Source organism: Ovis canadensis, chromosome 4, assembly GCF_042477335.2.
Source record: "Ovis canadensis isolate MfBH-ARS-UI-01 breed Bighorn chromosome 4, ARS-UI_OviCan_v2, whole genome shotgun sequence".
Lineage (NCBI taxonomy): Eukaryota > Metazoa > Chordata > Mammalia > Artiodactyla > Bovidae > Ovis > Ovis canadensis.
In genome coordinates this window covers 78,221,223-78,241,132 of record NC_091248.1, presented here as the reverse complement: position 1 = coordinate 78,241,132, position 19,910 = coordinate 78,221,223, and the positions used below count along the sequence as shown (strand labels likewise).

Sequence of the window (19,910 nt, the reverse complement as noted above, 5' to 3'; positions counted from 1 at the left end):
AATCAGTCCTTTCTCCCGAACCTATAGGAGCTGGCTGAGCCCAGTCCAGTGGTGCCTGATTCTTCTTCTGTCTTTTGCTTCCCAAGGCCCTCCACACTCACTGGTAGTTAGGCACTTCTCCGAACCTATAAGGTGCTTCATATCTCGTGCAGACTTTAGAGTCTCCAACTTTGAATGCAGGTCTCTCATTTACTACATGATGGTCAAACTGGCTACTTAAACTGCACTTCTCAGTGCAAAATGAAAATGCAGGGCCCTTGTTAAAAGGTAGAAGAAAGTGCTGCTAAAATAGCTACTAAGATATAAAGATCTTTCCTTTCTTCAGTGGTCTCTCACACCTTCTGGTGGTGTTTTGAGTTTCTATTTAAGGTCATTCCAAGTAAGTAAAAATTAAAATTTTAAATTGTTAGCATGAATTTTGCGAGGAATCTGTATATTGTGCGATGTAGTTTAAAATGCAAATATAAGAGCACTTAACTCTCTTTGAGTCAGTGAGCATATCTCCTCTGATCATGTGCATGCTCCATTATCCTATGGACTTCACTTACAAAGCGCAAATTCAAAAATAAAATGGTTAAGAATTTTAAGACAGAGACAGCAGGGACTTAAACCAAGCATGGAGCCCTTCTAAGCACAGGCGCAGTAGGCACACCCTTTGTATAGTATTGGGCACATTCCTTACATCTGCCAAGCTTCAGGGGCCTCATCCATAAAATGGAGATCTTGCCAACTAAGTCTCAGTGGAGACCTGAGGATTGAAGGCACTGATACCTGTGTGACACAGAGCAGGTTGCTTGGCATATAGCTCATGCTAAATTAATTGGAGGGATTGTTGTTAATGTAATAATCATAACATTAGTGGCATCATCCTCCTTAATAGTCTACTGGGCCTTCTCTATGTTGTCAGTGTTTGCCTCTTTGAGATGATTTAATTTCCTTTCTCCATTATAAACTCTTTGAAGATGGAGTTCTATCTGTTGCTGTTGAATTCCCTGTAGCCCTTCCTGCAGATTCTTGCACATGCCTGGCACTCAGGAGGTGTTTGTGTGATTTGGACTTATTGACAGCATCTGTATCCTAATATTGATATGATGGCGCCCCCAATGAAGCTTCATTAGTGCCATTCACAAGAAGAAAAAGAAATCAGACTCTGACAGAAGTTCACTGTAATCATGGTGAAGGTGGGGGAAGCAGATGACTCCAGGTGTTTTGGTTTAAGGAAAGTGGCCTCTCCATCTCTTTGCAGGGACTTCTTGAGGTAATGGGGAAGGGATGAGTTCCAAGCCTCATTTGAATTAAAGAGGCCCCAGGGATATTAACTCTAGCCCACAGTAATTTGTCCCTTAGCTAGCTTCTTTCGCACTTACTCTCTGTTCTGCACAATTAGGACGTTATTGCTGGAATGCTTCTTTCCACTAATTGGTTGTGTATGTATGTTTTCTGTCCAACGAATTATAAGATCCTCATGGGTTATAGAATATCATGTACTTTCAAAAGGCAATGAAAAGTAGCACAGTAGTAGGCACCCAGTAAGCAGTGTGCTTTATTGTTAGTGCTGACCTTGGTCCAAACTCCCAGGGCTCTCTAGAGAGCTGAATGTGATGTGTGACTGCCTTTCATAACTCCTGCAAGCCCTCAACCAAGTAGCAAAGAATCCTGGTTTGTCTGGCTTTGTCAGGCAAGGGCCTTCGGGGTGCTTTGTCTTTCTCTAACCTACATCTCTTTTCCAGTGCCTCACAGATGCTCTAAGGACTGTCCTCCTCTAGCCTTTCTCCTACATGGAATTTGGGAGACCACACAGCTGCAGACTGTGTTTGTCTGAATGATGATTTTTTTAAAAATAGGCCCTTTGGGCCAGTGTCAGTAAGCCATGAAATATCACCAAATGGGTCATCTACATTAGACTTCTGAAACTCATCTGAGCTCTAGTCCCTTGAGCTGACGGGGACTTGTAGAAAGGAGCTTACAATACCTTGGCTTTTGCTATTCCTGTTCTGGGGGCTGTCAGACGACTTGAGCCTCTGGGCCAGTCAGCTCATTACTTTTAATGAGCACAAAATTCACCAAGACATTAAAATAAAATAAAACACCAATGGGCAGTCTTCCGTGTTCTCTCCAATTGTTACTTTAGTTCTTTTTTCCACAGGATTATTCAAGAGGATGAAGAAGAGAAAAAAGCCAATTCTATCCACTCCTGCCAATTTTATCTTAAGTAGATTTGGCATTGTAAAGCTAACACACCCCAAACACTTTTTTTTTTTTTTCTTTCAGGTCCCTGTGGGCTGGTACCTGACATTTGTGTTAAAAATGACATTGCTTAACTGGTCAAATGTTTGAAAATTGTCTACTTTTTAAATATAATCAAGAAATATTGGCTATTCCAACAGCATGTAACATATAAAAAATAATAGAGGAAGGACAGTTACTTTCTGAAAAGGGTAAAATGAAGTTATTATTTTAAATCCCAAGGTAAATGCAGCTACTCTGATAAGAATTTTTTTAATTGATCAGTCTTAGTCACTAGTAATAAACACTGTAATAACTGTATCAGAGGCTTCTTATATTATCATGTACTATTATCATACACTGTAGAAAGTGAATTGATGTTGAGGTAGACACTGAACAATGTCCCCATTAAGATGATTTCATGGATGTTTTCATCTCTTGGCCATATGGATTTGGAATTACTTTGGGTACTTTTTTAAAAGAAGGAAGCGAAAGATGAATGATAACTTTATTACTCAACATACCTTGTGTTTGTGGAAGACAAAGTTCATCAAGTTGTTTTAAAGAAAAATAAGAGTGTGCCAAATGTAATTTGTTGAGGGCTCAAGAATTGTGAAATTATCCCTAACTGAAGTTTGTAATTTCTGCAGGTAATCGCTCTAGCAGATGCAGTAGAGGAAAACCAAGACAATCTGTTCCAGTCATTCACCAGGCTGAAAAGTGCCACCCATTTGGTGATTCTGCTGATCGGGCTGTGGCAGAAGCTCAGCACAGACCAGATTGCTATTCTGGAAGCGGCATTTCTGCCACTGCAGCAGGACACTCAGGAATTGGTAAGGACCCACACGCCTGCAGTGGTAACAGCCAGCACTATTAGAAAGGTTGTGGTTTTAGAAAGAGATCACATGCCTATCGTGTTTTTTAAGGTATCAAATGAAAGCTTGGTTTTGTTTTGTTTTGTTTTTACCCAAATCGTGTTTTCCTTTTCTTCAAACCATAATAAAAATGTCAAGTAAAGGCCTTTTTTTTTTTTTCTAGAGCTGTTTAAAAAATAGGTATATGGTCCATTTTTATGTGGTATCCAGTCTTTTTTTTTTTTTAATAAGTTCTTCAGTCACTTAGGAGCCAGGGAAATAGTCATTTGACCGCCAGAGTGATGGCAATAAACCTTCAGATTAGCTAATCCTTTCCTTTTCCGCCAGGGAAAACAGTTCAGCCATTTTAATTTGCTCTATGTTCTTAAATGTAAGTGTCACTTTAAGGGTTAAAGAGAACTGAGATAGCCTTGCTGAATGACAGGGATACTTTGTTACATATATAGAGTTCTTTTCTTAAATATGTAGTTCTTTATATGTAATTTATAAACTCTCTTATTCTTGATCCTGTGACTAGGCAGTTTAGAACAAAAAGGGGGACAATTGGCGTATGTATTTGGAGTTTTGGGTGAAGGATAATATAAATAGAATATCTTAGTTGCTTTGAACCATTGAGGTACATGACCACCAGATGCCTTTATTTCATGCCTTTATTTATAATGAAATAACATACTTATTGGAAATTAGAGACCCGTGAACTTATTTTTTTGTGTGTTTTGAAATGGAGGAAACCATTTCAAGAAAAAAGTCATTTCATATCCATTTTTAAACTCATGTGAAAACATGGTACTAAAGATAATACTACTAAAACTAAAATTTTGGCCCCACATTTTCTTTTAAGTATTTTACAAAGATTATCTCACTTAATCTTAAACTTGGACCTACAATATAGTTAAGGTATTGTTTTCATCACCATTTTACATACAGGAAAATTTAGGCTCTCTAAATTTTGAGAAAATTTAGGCATTCTGATGCTAGAGGATAGTGGAATTTGTGTCAAAGTCTCTCTGCTTCCAAAGACATGTTTTTAACTTATGTATTGTATTTTAGCAAAGTCATGAACATGATTTTGAAAATCTCAAGCTTTGCCAGTTGAGTCTGATTTTCTCCAGTTGGGTCAAAGGATTGTCAGAGTGAAAAAAATAAAAAATCAAGTTACATTTTATATTCTAAACAAAGTAGTAAAAGTAAATTAGAAAAAAATTAGCATTCCCATTTTTTTAGGTTGATAAAATTACATCTAAAATAGGCCTTTGAGGAGCTAGAAATATACACTGTAATAATAGAAAGTAAAAAATAGAATGGTTAGCATTATATTAATAAATAATAGCTACCACTTTAAAAATATTTATCTATTAATTTTTGGTTGTGCTGGGTCTTTGTTGCTGCATGGACCTTTCTCTAGCTGTGGGGAGCAGGGGCTACCCTCTAGTTGTAGTGTGCGGCCTTCTCGTTGTGGTGGCTTCTCTCGTCGTGGAGCACAGGCTCTACAGCTTCTAGGAATCAGTAGTTGCACAGTGTGGGCTCAGGTTGTGTTTCCTAGACCACAGGCTCAGTAGTTGTAGCGTACAAGCTTAGTTGTTGCTCGGCATGTGAGATCTTCCTGGACCAGGGATTAAATCTGTATTTCCTGTGTTGGCAGGTGGATTGTTTACCACTTAGCCACAGAAAAGCCCTCACTATCACTTATGAACTCAGATTTAATAGTCAAAAAGACTTGAGTGACCTCAGATCCTGGTTCTGCCACTTAACAGCACAGTCCTTCCAGTCAAGTTTCTTAACTGATCTAAATCTCTGCTTCTATAGCTTTAAGATGGAAACAACTATGTTATCTGACCAGTAAGTTGTGATAAGAATTAAATGAGATAGTTGGATAGAGTGCTCATCATCATTGGAAGTGGCTTGTCTACTTTAAGTATATTATTTATAGCCCTCACTAAAGCCAGGCAAGGTAGATATTACTACCCTTTCATGGTGATTTGTCTCCTCAACTACACTTGAGGGAAGGAATTATATCTTACTTATTTTTTCTGTTCTTAGTGCCTGGCACAATGCTTGACCATAGTGCAGTCAGTATTTGTTAGGTGAATGAATGGAGATGAGGGTGAAACTAACAAGAGTGACTTGGCAGAACAGATACAGTGGATCGAATCTGAAGCAGGGCAGTGCCAGCTGCATGATGTACGGGGCTAAGTGTAAAATGAAAATGCAGATCCATTGTTCAAGAAAGTAGGGAAAAAAGCTAAAGTGTTGTTTAAACAGGTACTAAAAACATGTTTTCTTTTAGTTTCTGCATTCTCTCTCCTCATGGTATTGTTTGCTTATTAATTACTTATGTTGTCCTAAACAAAGAAAAATTTAAAGAATCACCACAATTATACAATTTGTATTTTGTGGCTTTTGCATGCATGTGTATTTCGCTTTTATAGAACCGCAGAATCACTGCACAAAGCTTAAGCTTCCTTATTTCCCTTCTTAACCTATGCACATCTTCCAACATTCCCTACCTTCAGCTTCCTGTTGAGTAAGGAAAGACTGAAGGAAAAAGAGCCCTGTGTCACTCTACTGCCCTTTCTTTCTGTGTTATCAGTTTCAGTGTAAGTGATTCAATAATATAGGGAAGTAACAGGAGTCTAGTGGGTTTCCTTAGTCCTTTCTGTTTCTTTGAATCTATTGCCTCTTTTTTCATTCCATGCAAGTTCTGGTTCAAATGAAAAGCTTCTCAGGGCTGTCAGTTCCTTTATTTAATCAGCCTCGGTGGAACAGGCCTTCCTTCTGCTTAGCCTGAGTCTCCGTGAACTCCCACTCATCCTGGGGCCACGGGGATTCTGAGCTAGAGGGCTGCATGTGAAGTGAGGAAAGGAGGAAGGAGGCATGCATAGTACACACATCCTCCCTGCTCACACACACTTCATTGTCTCATCAGACGTCACTTACAAAACACAAATTCAAAGATAAAACTATTAGGAATTTCAAAATGGTGGCAACAAAGCATTAAACTGAATGTGAGGCCCTTTGCAGTTATACAGCTTACATGTTCCTGAAGCTGGCTCTTAGGCCAGAAGAATTCCCTAGAAATAAACGTTCTCAAATGTAGGAATTGAGTCTTGAGAGAGACTGTAGTATTTCTGACTCTAGAGATTTTTAAACACAGCATTTATCGGAAGTATGTAAGTATGCTCATAGGCAGGTGAATGGACTTCTCAAAAGCCACTTTCTACCCTGTCTCTGTATTCTCTGCTATCATACCTCCCAAAACATTACTTCAACTTTCTTCCGTATTTGGTGAGATTAGGTGTGTATACTTGTTATGTCTGTTGAAGTCATTAATGAGACAAGACATTTGATAAAAACATAACTTGGAGAAGAATAAATCAAAAAAGACACTTTAGTACTGCTTGTTATGTTCTTCATCTTTAATTAGGTTGTGGTATTCACTTTGGACTTATACTGTTGAGACAGCTTACGTATCTCGAGAGAAAAAGGAATCCTTTTTCATTCTTTAAGATGTACGCATGCTGTATGTGGTTTTGACATGCTAGTTCACAATCCCCCATGTTATGCCTTTAGACCTCACAAATAAATGTTATGTGATGGATATCCCGCTGAGATGTGAAAATGAAATATGCAAACTGAAATAACTTGGAAGGAGGGTGAGGTGGGGAAGAAAGGAGTCTCTGACCAGAAAGTTGAAAATATATCCCATATTGAAGTTATTATGATACCACAAAAATCTGAATGCAATTTAGATGGTTTGGTTGAGGTTGGAGGGCAGAATACATGTATGAGGGGGAAAACTTTAGACATGTGGGCAGCATTTTCAGAAGAGCTTCTCAGTTCAAGGTCAGATGTCCCCACAGGATGTGAGAGGTAGGAGAAAGTGCTCAGAAGATGCTTTATTTGCAGTTCAGGTAGCACTGCGTACTGGTTTGTTGTATTGTCATTTAGGCGGCATGTGTCACAAGGCAGGCCAGACGCCATAGTCAGCTCTGGAATATTTTCTTCTTAATAGCCTCAGACTGACAAAGCAAAAGTATTTAGAATCATTCTTTCTAATGAAAAATGACATTCTTTGTACTATATTATCATTATTAAAAAATACCATCCCTTTTGGAAAAGAATTAATCTTTGTTTTCTCTGATCTGCCTCTTTTTTAATACTTATCCATTTTTTCCACTTCTCAATACTTTTGGGGGGCAAATAAATGCTGGTGTTGCAGACTATTATACATGACTTTTTAAGGTGCTGAAAGTTATATATGCCAAATGTGTTTTTGTAGGGATACTCCGTATATCTTTAAAAAAATCAAAACACTAAATGTTCTATTTGGTGTCTCAAAAAAGAGCTCTTAAATTCAGTTCCATCTGTGGATTGGATAATATGGTGTTATCCCTTCTATTGTCCTGTGATGATGGAGAAGTTTTGCCTAAAATAATGTTCTATCAGAGTACCTATTAGGGAAATTCTAACTTTTCTGAAGATATTTCAGAATATTTGAATTCTTGAATTAAATTTAAATCCTCTACTGACCCTCTGTCTACTTGAAACTCTATGGAAAATACAATCTCCATTTAGGTCAATGTGTTATTGCTTTGAGTCTAAGAGACTGTTTAATTGTGATATTACACATATTTCCCTCCCATAATGCTGCTTAGAAGCCAAAAGTTGAAAAATTGGACCTACCTCAGGATTGGTTTAAGAGGAAAAATCTTATATCCAGTCCACTTATTATCCATTTATTCATTCAATGAATAGTTACTGAGACCTGCTGTGTTTCAGGTACTGTCCTAGGCACTGAGCTTGCCTCAAGAAACCAAATAGACTTAGTACCCATCCTTTGTTGGTTTACTTCAGCATTACAGGAAGCATATTCTAGCCCTGTGCAGCCATTGGCTAACATGATAGCCACTTATCATGTGTAGCTCTTTAAACTGAAATTTAAGTAAATTATAATGAAATTAGAATTGCAGTTTCTCAATCACACTAGCTGTATTTCAGTTTCTCAGTAGCCACATGTGGTGAGTGGCTGTCACACTGGAGAGTGCAGATAGAGAACATCTCCATCACGGCAGAGGTTTCTGTTGCATGGCACTATCAGTCATTAAGAGAGAAATTAAGAGAGAAAGGGTCAGTTGAGTTAAGAACTTCGGCACATTATAACAAATTGGTGAAAGCAGGGTAGACCACTGACATATAGTTATGCCATGGTGTTTGCATTAGCAGCCCTTATTTCTGGTGGCATGGGATCAGCCTGGTCATATACACAATAACCAGATGTTCTTCTAGGAACAAGAATCGTCTGGGGAGACGTGTGCATTTGCGCAACGAAGAGGCAAGAACCTGCTACAAGGGCTTCTACACCCCCTTCATATGGCCTTGGTAGATGTTATAATCATCATGAACTCTTTCCTGCTGAGTTGACACCTGGATTCAGAATTTTGAAAACACAGCATTCTAGGTAATGATCTTCCCCAATGGCGCAGCCAGCAGAGAATCTGCCTGCAATGCAGGAGACACAGGTTCAATCCCTGAGTCTGGAAGATCCCCTGGAGGAGAACATGGCGACCCATTCCAATATTCTTGCCTGAAAAACCCTATAGACAAAGGAACCTGGCAGGCTACAGTCCTAAGGGCTGCAAAGTGTCAGACACGACTAAGTAACTGAATATATACACAGGTAGTTACTCTCACTTGGAGTTGGTATGTGGGTGAATCCTTTTTGCCCTTCCTAATCTCTATATAAATCTGCTCATTTTCCTAGTAAACAGCTTAGATGACTAAGATTTTGTAAGATGAAGTCCAGCAGATGTCAGGAAAACAAGAAGGAGCAGCACGTTTCCAGATGGCTGTCTCATTCTTCTACTCTAAATGTTCCTGTGTTCCACCTGATTCCAGAAGAAGCTCTAATGAGCAGAGCAACAGAGCACTGGTTTGGCAACCTGATTGTGTACAGTCCTAAAAATGGAAAGAACATTGGCATATTGCATAGCATCTTTCCTGACACTTTCTTTTCTTTCAAAGTGCTTTTAGTATCCGTAGTAGATGTTATCTACTCTTTGAAAAAGAAAAGCTTTATTGTGTTCTTTAGGGCTTAATAGTTACCTTCCCTGGTACTGATGTTTGATATCCCCTGGGAAAGTTAAGATGGAAATTTACATCAGTCAAGGAAGCAGATTTGGACCTTGAGCCTTACTTTTTGATTGATTATTCCTGGTACAAACTGATATGGAAAGAGAAACTTATTTTTAACATTTTCAACATGGTTCATGTGAGAAAACAGATGTTTATAATAGGAAACCCTATTGTGCAGAGGGACTTATCAAGACTTACTTACAAGGCCTGAAGACTTCTACGTCACAGGTCAGATTTGATGTAAGGGCCATTGTCTCTCCTGTCTGGATTGAGTGATGACTGCGATGGTTAATCATTACTATTATTAATGACCCCTTCTTAAAAGGCAAACAAAAGGAGGAAGTCTGGTGTCAGTATCAAGCCGGCCTTTATGACTGCTCAAGTATCATCACAAGTATAACTGTCTATGGGAACATAGTACAGAAAGTAAATATTTTGCTAATTCCCATGATCTTAGCCAGCAAGATAAACATGAAAGAATTAGTTTTGAGTTCATAATGGCTGCATACTCTGCCTTGTTACTAGTTAGATGCAACTGGTGTTATGTAATGGTGTTATGTTATGGTGACATCCCTAGAGTTGAATATAATGTATCTTAGAGATTTTCTGATGACCTGCTTGCTGTTTTAAAAATTGAAATAGTTGAAATACATAAGATTAGGAGCCAAGGAGAATACATTTACAAATGCTAATGTATAATTTTTAATCTTTCCTTGTGTATATCAAATATGAAACAATGCTTTCATGGACACATTTAACATTATTCATGCATTTAAGAATATAGAGACCAAGTAAGTGAACAAAAAATTATTTGAAGCTCCACTTTCACTGTATGCCACCTCAAATCCTTTGTGAAATAAGGTGTGAATTAAATATGAAAGTGAAAATGGCTCAGTCGTGTCCGACTCTTTGCAACCCCATGGACTATATAGTCCATGGAATTCTCCAGGCCAGAATACTGGAGTGGGTAGCCTTTTCCTTCTCCAGCAGATTTTCCCAACCCAGGAACTGAACCAGGGTCTCCTGCATTGCAGGCGGATTCTTTACTAACTGAACTATGAGGGAAGCCCTCATTTTAAATACAATATTTAAATATAAATACTTACAATAAGTAAAAATCCTACTACCACAATGAGGACAGTAATGATCATCACCATCCTCATAATGCTTACCAATTTGGTTCCTGCTGGAAGTGTAGTCACATTAGTTTAATTTACTTTAAATGTGTGTGTGTGTGTGTGTGTGTGTGTGTGTGCTCAGTCGTGTCTGACTCTTTGTGACCCCATGGACTGTAGCCCACTAGGCTCCTCTGTCCATGAAATTTTCTAGGCAAGAATACTGGAGTGGGTTGCCATTTCTTACTCCAGAGGATCTTTCCAACCTGGGGATCGAACCTGCATCTCCTGCATCTCCTGCATCGGCAGGCAGATTCTTTACCACTATGCCACCTGGGAAGCCCTTAAAATACTAAATATATATATATCTTTACTCTACCCAACTTGAGTGTACTAATTACAAAGAGATGATTTTGCCATTTCTGGGACATTGCCTTCTTTTAGAAATGTACCCCTGAAAATTGGTGACTCTTTCCTCTTAAATGGGCGTTCCCGCTGTGCTGTAACCACATGTAGAGCTGCACCTCTGGGTTTAGTCAGTCACCCTATTGTGACTGTTGTTGTTCATTTGGAAATGTTTCTGAGAACTGCCCCTTGGCTTGCATCCTTGTCATGCTACCTGGCTTTCTGCAGTGGCATTTGAAGTAGCCTTTCTTCCGTTTCTGTGTTGGTGTGCCCTACACATCTCTGCAAGACTCAGCCCCGTGCTTTTCTGTCACACACCTGCTTTCCATGGCTCTCTTTGCCCCTGGTTGAGTTTGGATTCCAGTGCCAGATATTCAGGATTTTCCGTCACTTGGCTCCACTTTATCTTCTTTCGAAAACTCTTTTTCTGCAACTCCTCAGCTTCCCCACTTCGTTCTGGGAACACTGACTTTCCATGGCTACACAACTTCTTTCCATCAAGCCAGGGCTGATAGAGCTTTCTTTCTTCACCTAAAATAGTGTCCTTTCTTTACCCTTCTATCCAGTCTCTTTAAGAAGCAGACCAATTTTTGTGTCCTCCTATTTATTCTGGCTTTCATTCTCTTCTGAATTTCCCTTGGGGGTATGACATAGTTTAGCTCTCACTATGTACTCTAAAACTGTCTGTGTGCTTGTCTTGTATTCTAATGAATATAAGGACAGATTCTTTTGTTTCCTCACAGAATTAAAGCTTAAATTAATCATATAGTTGGATATAAGTATTTGGGAATTGATACCTCATTTACTTTCATAATGTTTTACACAATTACGTGTTGTCCTCCAACAACTGTGTAGCTTTTTAAAAGTTGTTTTTTTTAAAGGAAGCAATCTATTTCCATTTTGTACTACTCCCTTTCTTTGTAAGCAACCTCAAATTTTGGGGGGTTCTGTAAGAAAAAACTTGATCTTTCCTGTACAGATGGTAAAAGGTATGGGTAGATTAAACCAGACCACCACACATGAATATTTACACATATATTTATTGACATATCCTTTAATTCAAATTCAGTTCAGTTCAGTCGCTCAGTCATGTCTGACTGTTTGCAACCCCATGAATTGCAGCATGCCAGGCCTCCCTGTCCATCACCAACTCCTGGAGTTCACTCAGAGTCGTGTCTATCGAGTCAGTGATGCCATCCAGCCATCTCATCCTCAGTCGTCCCCTTCTCCTCCTGCCCCCAATCCCTCCCAGCATCAAAGTCTTCTCCAGTGAGTCAACACTTCGCATGAGGTGGCCAAAGTACTGGAGTTTCAGCTTTAGCGTCATTTCTTCCAAAGAAATCCCAGGGTTGATCTCCTTCAGAATGGACTGGTTGGATCTCCTTGCAGTCCAAGGGACTCTCAAGAGTCTTCTCCAACACCACAGCTCAAAAGCAACAATTCTTCGGCTCTCAGCCTTCTTCACAGTCCGACTCTCACATCCATACATGACTACTGGAAAAACCATAGCCTTGACTAGACGGACCTTAGTCGGCAAAGTAATGTCTCTGCTTTTGAATATGCTATCTAGGTTGCTCATAACTTTTCTTCCAAGGAGTAAGCGTCTTTTAATTTCATGGTTGCAATCACCATCTGCAGTGATTTTGGAGCCCCCAAAATAAAGTCTGACACTGTTTCCACTGTTTCCCCATCTATTTCCCATGGAGTGATGGGACTGGATGCCATGATCTTTGTTTTCTGAATGTTGAGCTTTAAGCCAACTTTTTCACTCTCCTCTTTTACTTTTATCAAGAGGCTTTTTAGTTCCTCTTCACTTTCTGCCATAAGGGTGGTGTCATCTGCATATCTGAGGCTATTGATATTTCTCCTGGCAGTCTTGATTCCAGCTTGTGTTTCTTCCAGTCCAGCATTTCTCATGATGTACTCTGCATAGAAGTTAAATAAGCAGGGTGACAATATACAGCCTTGATGTACTCCTTTTCCTATTTGGAACCAGTCTGTTGTTCCATGTCCAGTTCTAACTGTTGCTTCCTGACCTGCATACAGATTTCTCAAGAGGCTGGTCAGGTGGTCTGTTATTCCCATCTCTTTCAGAATTTTCCACAGTTGATTGTGATCCACACAGTCAAAGGCTTTGGCATAGTCAATAAAGCAGAAATAGATGTTTTTCTGGAACTCTCTTGCTTTTTTGATGATCCAGCGGATGTTGGCAATTTGATCTCTGGTTCCTCTGCCTTTTCTAAAACCAGCTTGAACATCAAAGTGCCAAATGTAGTTCTGGGCATGTACAATCTCCAGGAATGAGTAGCTTTTGTTACTACTATTTCAACAATAGGATGCCATCCATTGTTAGCGACAGTATTATTTTATGGACCACTTAGAAAAAGACGCAGCCAAGTAAACTATGACATAGTATTTTTTATCACTTAGTTTTTTAGGTAATTATTGAAAGAGCTTTTAGACTTACTTAGACATATGTTTTGGGCTTCCCAGGTGGCGTTAGTGGTAAAGAACCCACTTGCCAATGCAGGAGACTTAGGAGACATGGGTTCGATTCCTCGGTCCGGAAGATCCCCTGGAGGAGGGCGTGGCCACCCACTCTTGTCTGGAGAATCCCGTGGACAGAGGAGCCTGGAGGCCTCATAGGGTCGTACAGAGTCTGACATGACTGAAGCGAGTTAGCATGCACGCATGCAGACATATATTCTACCACATCTTACTCTTGAGCCTGAATAAGAGGAAAGCAACATAAATTAGTTAAGGTATTCCTGAAACTTCTTCACATGCAAAGTTTGATACTCGTCAGTCACCTTTCAATGGCAGGTCATTGCTGTCCGTGTTTTTGCACGTGGCATTGTCCTGTGTGCATGAACAGCATTTTGTGCATCCTTAGGAGTATGCCGCTCTTACCTTCATGATTTTTTTCTTAGCCTTTGATATTCATTCTAAAAAGTTTCCTTTTGGACTAAGCTCAAAGCTTCGTTTTCTTTCCTTCAGTTGAATCACATTTTTGGTGCAAATTAAGCAGCTTCTGTCCATAGTTACCAAGAAATTTTAGGCAAATTGATGTTTACTGCTCCAGCAAGAGTCTTGTGTGACACATTAATTAAGCAGACCTCACCTATCCCAGGGATTTGGCAATTTCTCTTACTTTAGTTGTGTTGTTTGGCATAGGACAGTCATCTGTGTGCAGGTACCTTAGTAACAAAACATAATACATTTCTCCTATCTGTATCTTCTTGGTTTCTTTTAAATTTATTTTTAATGAGAAGATAATTGCTTTACAATGTGGTGTTGGTTTCTGCCGTGCAGCAACGTGAATCAGTTATAAGTATACATATATCCCCTCCCTCTTGAACCTCCTTCCCAACCCATCTCCCATCCCACCCCTCTAGGTTGTCACGGAGCACTGAGCTGAGCTCTCTGTGTTATACAGAATCTTCCCATTAGCTATTTATTTTATACATGGTAATGCACATATTGTCAGTGCTACTCTCTCAGTTCACCCCACTCTCTCCTTGTCCTTCTGTGTCCAGAATTCTGTTCTCTGTATTTGTGTCTCTATTGCTTCCTTGCAAATAGGTTATCAGTACCATTTTTCTAGCTATATGTATGTGTTAATAGACAATATTTGTTTTTCTCTTTCTGACTTCACTCTGTATAATAGGCTCTAGGTTCTTTATCTTCTTATTTTATATTCTGGAAGGCACATAGCTTTTGCTTACAAGAACATCTGGGATTGCTGTCATTCTTCTGTCATGAATATTTGCTTCACTAATTTCAAATTTATACTTCCAACTATTCTGTTTCCATGCCTTTATGTGTACACAGCTTTTTTGTTCAATGATGAATCGTGGTATAATTTTGATATTTTAAAAGATAATCAGTTTGACAGGGAAGTATGGCCATTAAACATCCGTCAGTTGAAGTGACATGGTAGGAACAGCTACTAAGACAAAGAATGTGCATGCCCAGGCACCAACAGCAAGAACTGGCCTGGTGCCTGTAAGCCAGCAGTTGTCAGATGCCATTGAGTTTGACACAGTCTGTTTCAGAGATGTTCAACTATGAAAACAATGCCCTAGAGTTGATAGAACATAATTATAAGCACAGAGTAAGAGATTTAGGGTTATTTTTTAGTAACTGGGAATTTGTGAATGGTTTGAACTGGGGACAGGAAGTTATAGAAAAGGGCATTGCCTTGGTGTTCCATCTTGGAGCAGATATCCTTGACCAGAAGTGCATTCCATATAAATAGGAAAAATCTTACCAGTTGTTGCTTTTTGAAAAGAAAGCCACAAAGAAACTGAGAAGTAATGAAGGTTGACTAATCAAGGTTGCTCTCCTTCCTATTCTGGTAGAATGGTTATGAGGTAAGTTTTTAATTTCAGTGATCTGTCATTTAAGAGGACTGCAGAAACACTGGTCTTCTCTCCCATCAAGTGAATGAGACTATGCGGATGAAATCACTGATGTTGTTAGCAGGAATATGCTTCACTTTCTGCATTTAAAATGGTGAAACTTTCCACTTTCCTATGTAATCTAATTTCTGTGGTTTAATGACAGTGGTCAGATGCAGTGGTTAGTTGTTTTCTAACCCATTGGCTCTAAATTCAGTCATAAACATCTTCATATAATTTTTAACAACTTTAGAAATAAATCCAATCAGTTCAGTTCAGTCACTCAATTGTGTCCGATTCTTTGCGACCACATGAATTGCAGCATGCCAGGCCTCCCTGTCCATCACCAACTCCCGAAGTTTACTCAAACTCATGTCCATCGAGTCAGTGATGCCATCCAGCCATCTCATCCTCTGTCGTCCCCTTCTCCTCCTGCCCCCAATCCTTCCCAGCATCAGAGTCTTTTCCAATGAGTCAACTCTTCACATGATGTGGCCAAAGTACTGGAGTTTCAGCTTCAGCATCAGTCCTTCCAGTGAATACCCAGGACTGATCTCCTTCAGAATGGACTGGTTGGATCTCCTTGCAGTCCAAGGGACTCTCAAGAGTCTTCTCCAACATGACAGTTCAAACTTCGCTAATTAGAAGACATCCCTGTTTTGCAGAGAAAAAAAGGAGAGGAATTAAATACATAACACATATACAATCACACACACACAGGAGAGATAGGCCTGCCTCCTCAACTTAAAAAAAAGGTAAGAAAATGAACTTTTATTGAGCATTATTATGTACTATGCATGGCCAAGGACTCTAGCTACATTGCCACATTTAATGCTCACTCTGTCCCTTTGAAGTAGGGGCTGTAACAGATGCGGTTCATACTCCATTCACATCTCTTTACCTTCTGCTGTTCCTGAAAGCTTCTACCTGCTGGGCACCTGCAGTTTTTCTGACTGAGGAATCTCCCTGTTTGGCAGAGCCTGTGGAGCCACCGTGCTTGGTCAAGGACTAATAGGGTTGGTAGATTAATACCCCAGCTCCCTCATCCCTCCAGTTGGGAAAGTCCGAGGTATGTTCCACACCACCTCCCAGAGTAGTCCAGGAAGACTGCACTAGCTACCTAAGGCTGTACCTGTTCACAGCCAGCAGTTTATTGCCTTCTCCACCTTCTCCCTCTCACTTCCCACTGACACCTTTTGGACCAGCTGTCAGATATACTACCGGCACCCACATCCTTGCTTCATGACTATTACTTTCAATTTATAAATGAGGAAATATGCCCAAGGTCATATAGCTGGAAAATAGCAGAGGCGAGATTTGAACCCAAACTGAGGAGCCTCACAAAAGTGAAACCTGATTCATTGGGGAACTTTTGACCAGGTGGTCATACTGAAGTTTTATTCTTCAATATGGCTACTTAAACAAGGATAATAGTAATTTTTATTTTGTATTATGTGTACCTACTCTGCATTCTGTACTAGAAAATGCTGACAAATTTAGTCTACTTGTTTGCTTCACATAGCACTAATATGAACTCAACAATATCATTGATTTTTGCACAAAACTGACAGGACTGTATCTCATGATGTAGACAGAGATCTTCCTGTCTTAAATTTTATTGCTGACAGATAATTCTTGATATCATTCTAGGAAGGGAACTAAAAGAAAAGCATTCTCAAAGCACGTTATCTGTACCTCTCTCTAAACACATTTCATTTTCTTCATCATTATATTTTTGTCCACATTCTTCATTGTCACTTGAGGATAGGAACCATATCTGATTCACCTTTTTTTTTTTAACTTCATAATGTTCGGTATAACATCTTATATCAGTGGACTCTAAATAAATATTTTTAAAATAAATAAATGTTTATATGGACTTAAACTAGTGCTGTATTAAATGGACAAAACATTTGAAATTAGGATCACTAATTAGGGATAAGCATACCATCTCATAAACAATTGCTATTTGAGGTCAGTGCTACTCTGTTACTATTGTGTGTGATCAGTCACTCAAGCTCAGTCATATCTGATTCTTTGCAACCAGCTCATCAGGCTCCTCTGTCCATGGGATTCTCCAGGCAAGAATACTGGAGTGGGTTGCAGTTTCCTCCTCCAGGAGGTCTTTCCAGCCCAGGGATGGAACCGGCATCTCCTGCATTGGCAGGTGAATACTTTTACCACTGAGCCACCTGGGAAGCCCCCTATGTTACTGTTACCTTAGCTTGATTGCTGTGAAAAATGACACAAACTTTGAGTGGTATACAGCCAATCACTTCAGATCCCATTCTCTATACTTTTTTCTTCAAATTTGAATTCTATTTGAAAGAAAATAGAAATAGAATTCTAGTAGGTGGACTTTCCTATAGCTATCTCAGATCCACCGGTGGCTTTGACCAAGAAAGAAGTAGGTAAGGAAATCTTAAAATAGTGAAGCTTCTGGGTGGAGTGGTCCTAAAAGTGAAACTAATTAAAGGGAAGAAAGAAAAACAAAAAGAAAAGAATTCTAGAGAAAAATGCTTTACACTTAAATCAGTTTCATGTATTTTGGGACTTGTTTCCTTGAGTTTGGTTATTTCTTATTCTTTGAGATTTTTAAGAATATAGTGTTTTAGGGAGAAGTTGACCCCTTCAGTTTATTTACACGATTCTTCTCTCGTCCTAACTTCAATAAGATTTTTCTCGGACTTTGTCAGATATAGGGATATTTGGGGAGTCTGTGACCTCATGTGTCTTTTGATTCCAAAATAGAAATGTCCTCTCCAAGTATTCTCAATAATGAGTCCCTGGATTGAACATCGATAACTCAGACTCATCAAAGTCAAGTTTGACCATTGTTATGTTTTCACGGGATGTGGTGTCCCAAGGCAGTTCCTACATGTCAGTTATAGTAGTCTAGGCAGGTAAAAGGTAGACTTTGGTAGACTCTTCTAAAAGTTTGACCCATACAAACTGGCACAAATGCTTTTTGATTGTGCATTAAAATCTTATTTAATTATACACAGATTATTTATTTGGATAAAGAAGCTGATGTAAATTTTGTGGCCATACATTTTCTAGGGGAAGACCTCATATGATATTTTCTGCCTAAAGTGACTTGATGACAAGAGACTGAAAGACACACATGATGAAACGGGAAAAAAAGTTCTCGCCAAGTAGCCAAGAACATGGGATTTAGAGCCATGCAGTCCTGGATCCCATTACAGTTCTCACTTTTAATAATTGTGTTATTTATGATAAACTTTTTTACTTTAAACTACTTTACATCTAGCACCTTAGTTGGAAGTTATAGCACCAACTTCACAGGATAAATATTTATTAGGACAAATAATGTTTATAAATTTCTTAGCATACTTTCTAGTACATAAGAGATCCTAAACAGCTGTTACTTTTGTTGTTATTATTTTTAGTGTAATTATTATTCACAAGATCAACTTTTAGAGAGTATTTCCGGAAGTAAGAATAATAACATGGAATTAAATAATTAAAGAACTACAGTTGATAAATGGTGCCAGTGCTTATTCATCCAGTCGTGTCTGATTCTCTGTGGCCCCATGAACTATAGCCTACCAGGCTCCTCTGTCCTTTGAATTTTTCCGGCAAGAATACTGGAGCAGGTTGCCATTTCCTACTTCAGGGGATTTTTGTGACCTAGGGATTGAACCACATCTCTTATGTCTCCTTCTTTGGCAGATGAGTTCTTTACCACTAACACCACTTGGGAAGCCTCCCCATGATTGATAAACATGTCTCATTAAGTCTAAAAGTGCCTGGCAAAGGAAATTACTTTTCTGATTTGTTTAACTGATGAGAAAACTGAGACGCTGAGACCTAAAATAACTTTCCCGGAGACATACAGCTTATAAGGAAAGGTTTAGCCTAGGTCTTCAGACTTCTAACTTTCATGACCCTTGCTGCCTCCTACAAGGAAATACATAAGCAAGCATAAATCATCGTGTAAAGTGGTGAGTAACTGAAGGACCCAGCACTATAAGTTAGGCCAGGTAACTAAAGACCTCAGAGGGAAAAGCAGCCACAAATTCAGGACTCACTTTCCTGGGCCTCCCTTGTCCCCTGGATCTTGACCTGGTAACTACTATCTTGTTAGCTTCCCTATACCTTCAAAGAGGTGATTTTTTGTATATATTTTTTTCTAGTTAGTCTCAGTGGGATAATCGGCCCACATGATCTAATTTACCATCACCAGAAGCAGGTTCCCCCTGAATATTCATTATCAATTTTATTTTTCAGTCTTAATATTTTTGTAAGTTATTTCAGAATAGTACCTGTGACTGGAAACTTTTGCCTGAAGCAAACTTGAATGCTTAGTCAAGATGTTTGTCTAGGTGAAGCATCATTAATATTTTGTTTTAAAATTGAATATGGCTATCCAGGATCAAGTTTCGTGATGATTCAGGTAATCTACTTTGTGTTCCTTCTCCTATCTAAAGCTTCAGGATCAGCATAAGAGTATAGGTCAAATGCAGATTTCTTAGCAAAATGTAACTTAGAAAAGGATCAGAGTAGGTTGGTTTGAAGCAACCTTGTGCTTTCTGCCTGTATTGCTGTTAAACTGCATGAAGTTTGCTAAGCTTCTGTTTGTCAAAAAGGTTGTAGATTTTCACCTGATAGGACGCAGTGTGTTTTATTTTTCATAATACTGTGTTGATAAGCCTGGCACCTTGTTCTGCTTTTGGTTAAAATCTGAATTAGATTTCTACAGCTTTTGAAGCATCACTAAGAACTGGAGAACTCCA

At 39.0% G+C, this 19,910-nt stretch overlaps 1 protein-coding gene across 4 annotated transcripts in view; it reads left to right on the top strand.

Moving 5' to 3' along the window:
• Nucleotides 1–19,910, top strand: part of BBS9 (Bardet-Biedl syndrome 9) — a 471,120-nt gene that overhangs the window by 379,359 nt on the left and 71,851 nt on the right. For all 4 annotated transcript variants that reach the window (XR_011256695.1, XM_069588065.1, XM_069588067.1 and 1 more), the window contains one exon: nt 2,877–3,059. Coding sequence is in view for 3 of the 4 variants with exons in the window: in XM_069588065.1 (XP_069444166.1) it covers nt 2,877–3,059 (183 nt within the window). In the remaining variant the exon portion in view is untranslated. The remainder of the gene's footprint in view (nt 1–2,876; nt 3,060–19,910) is intronic.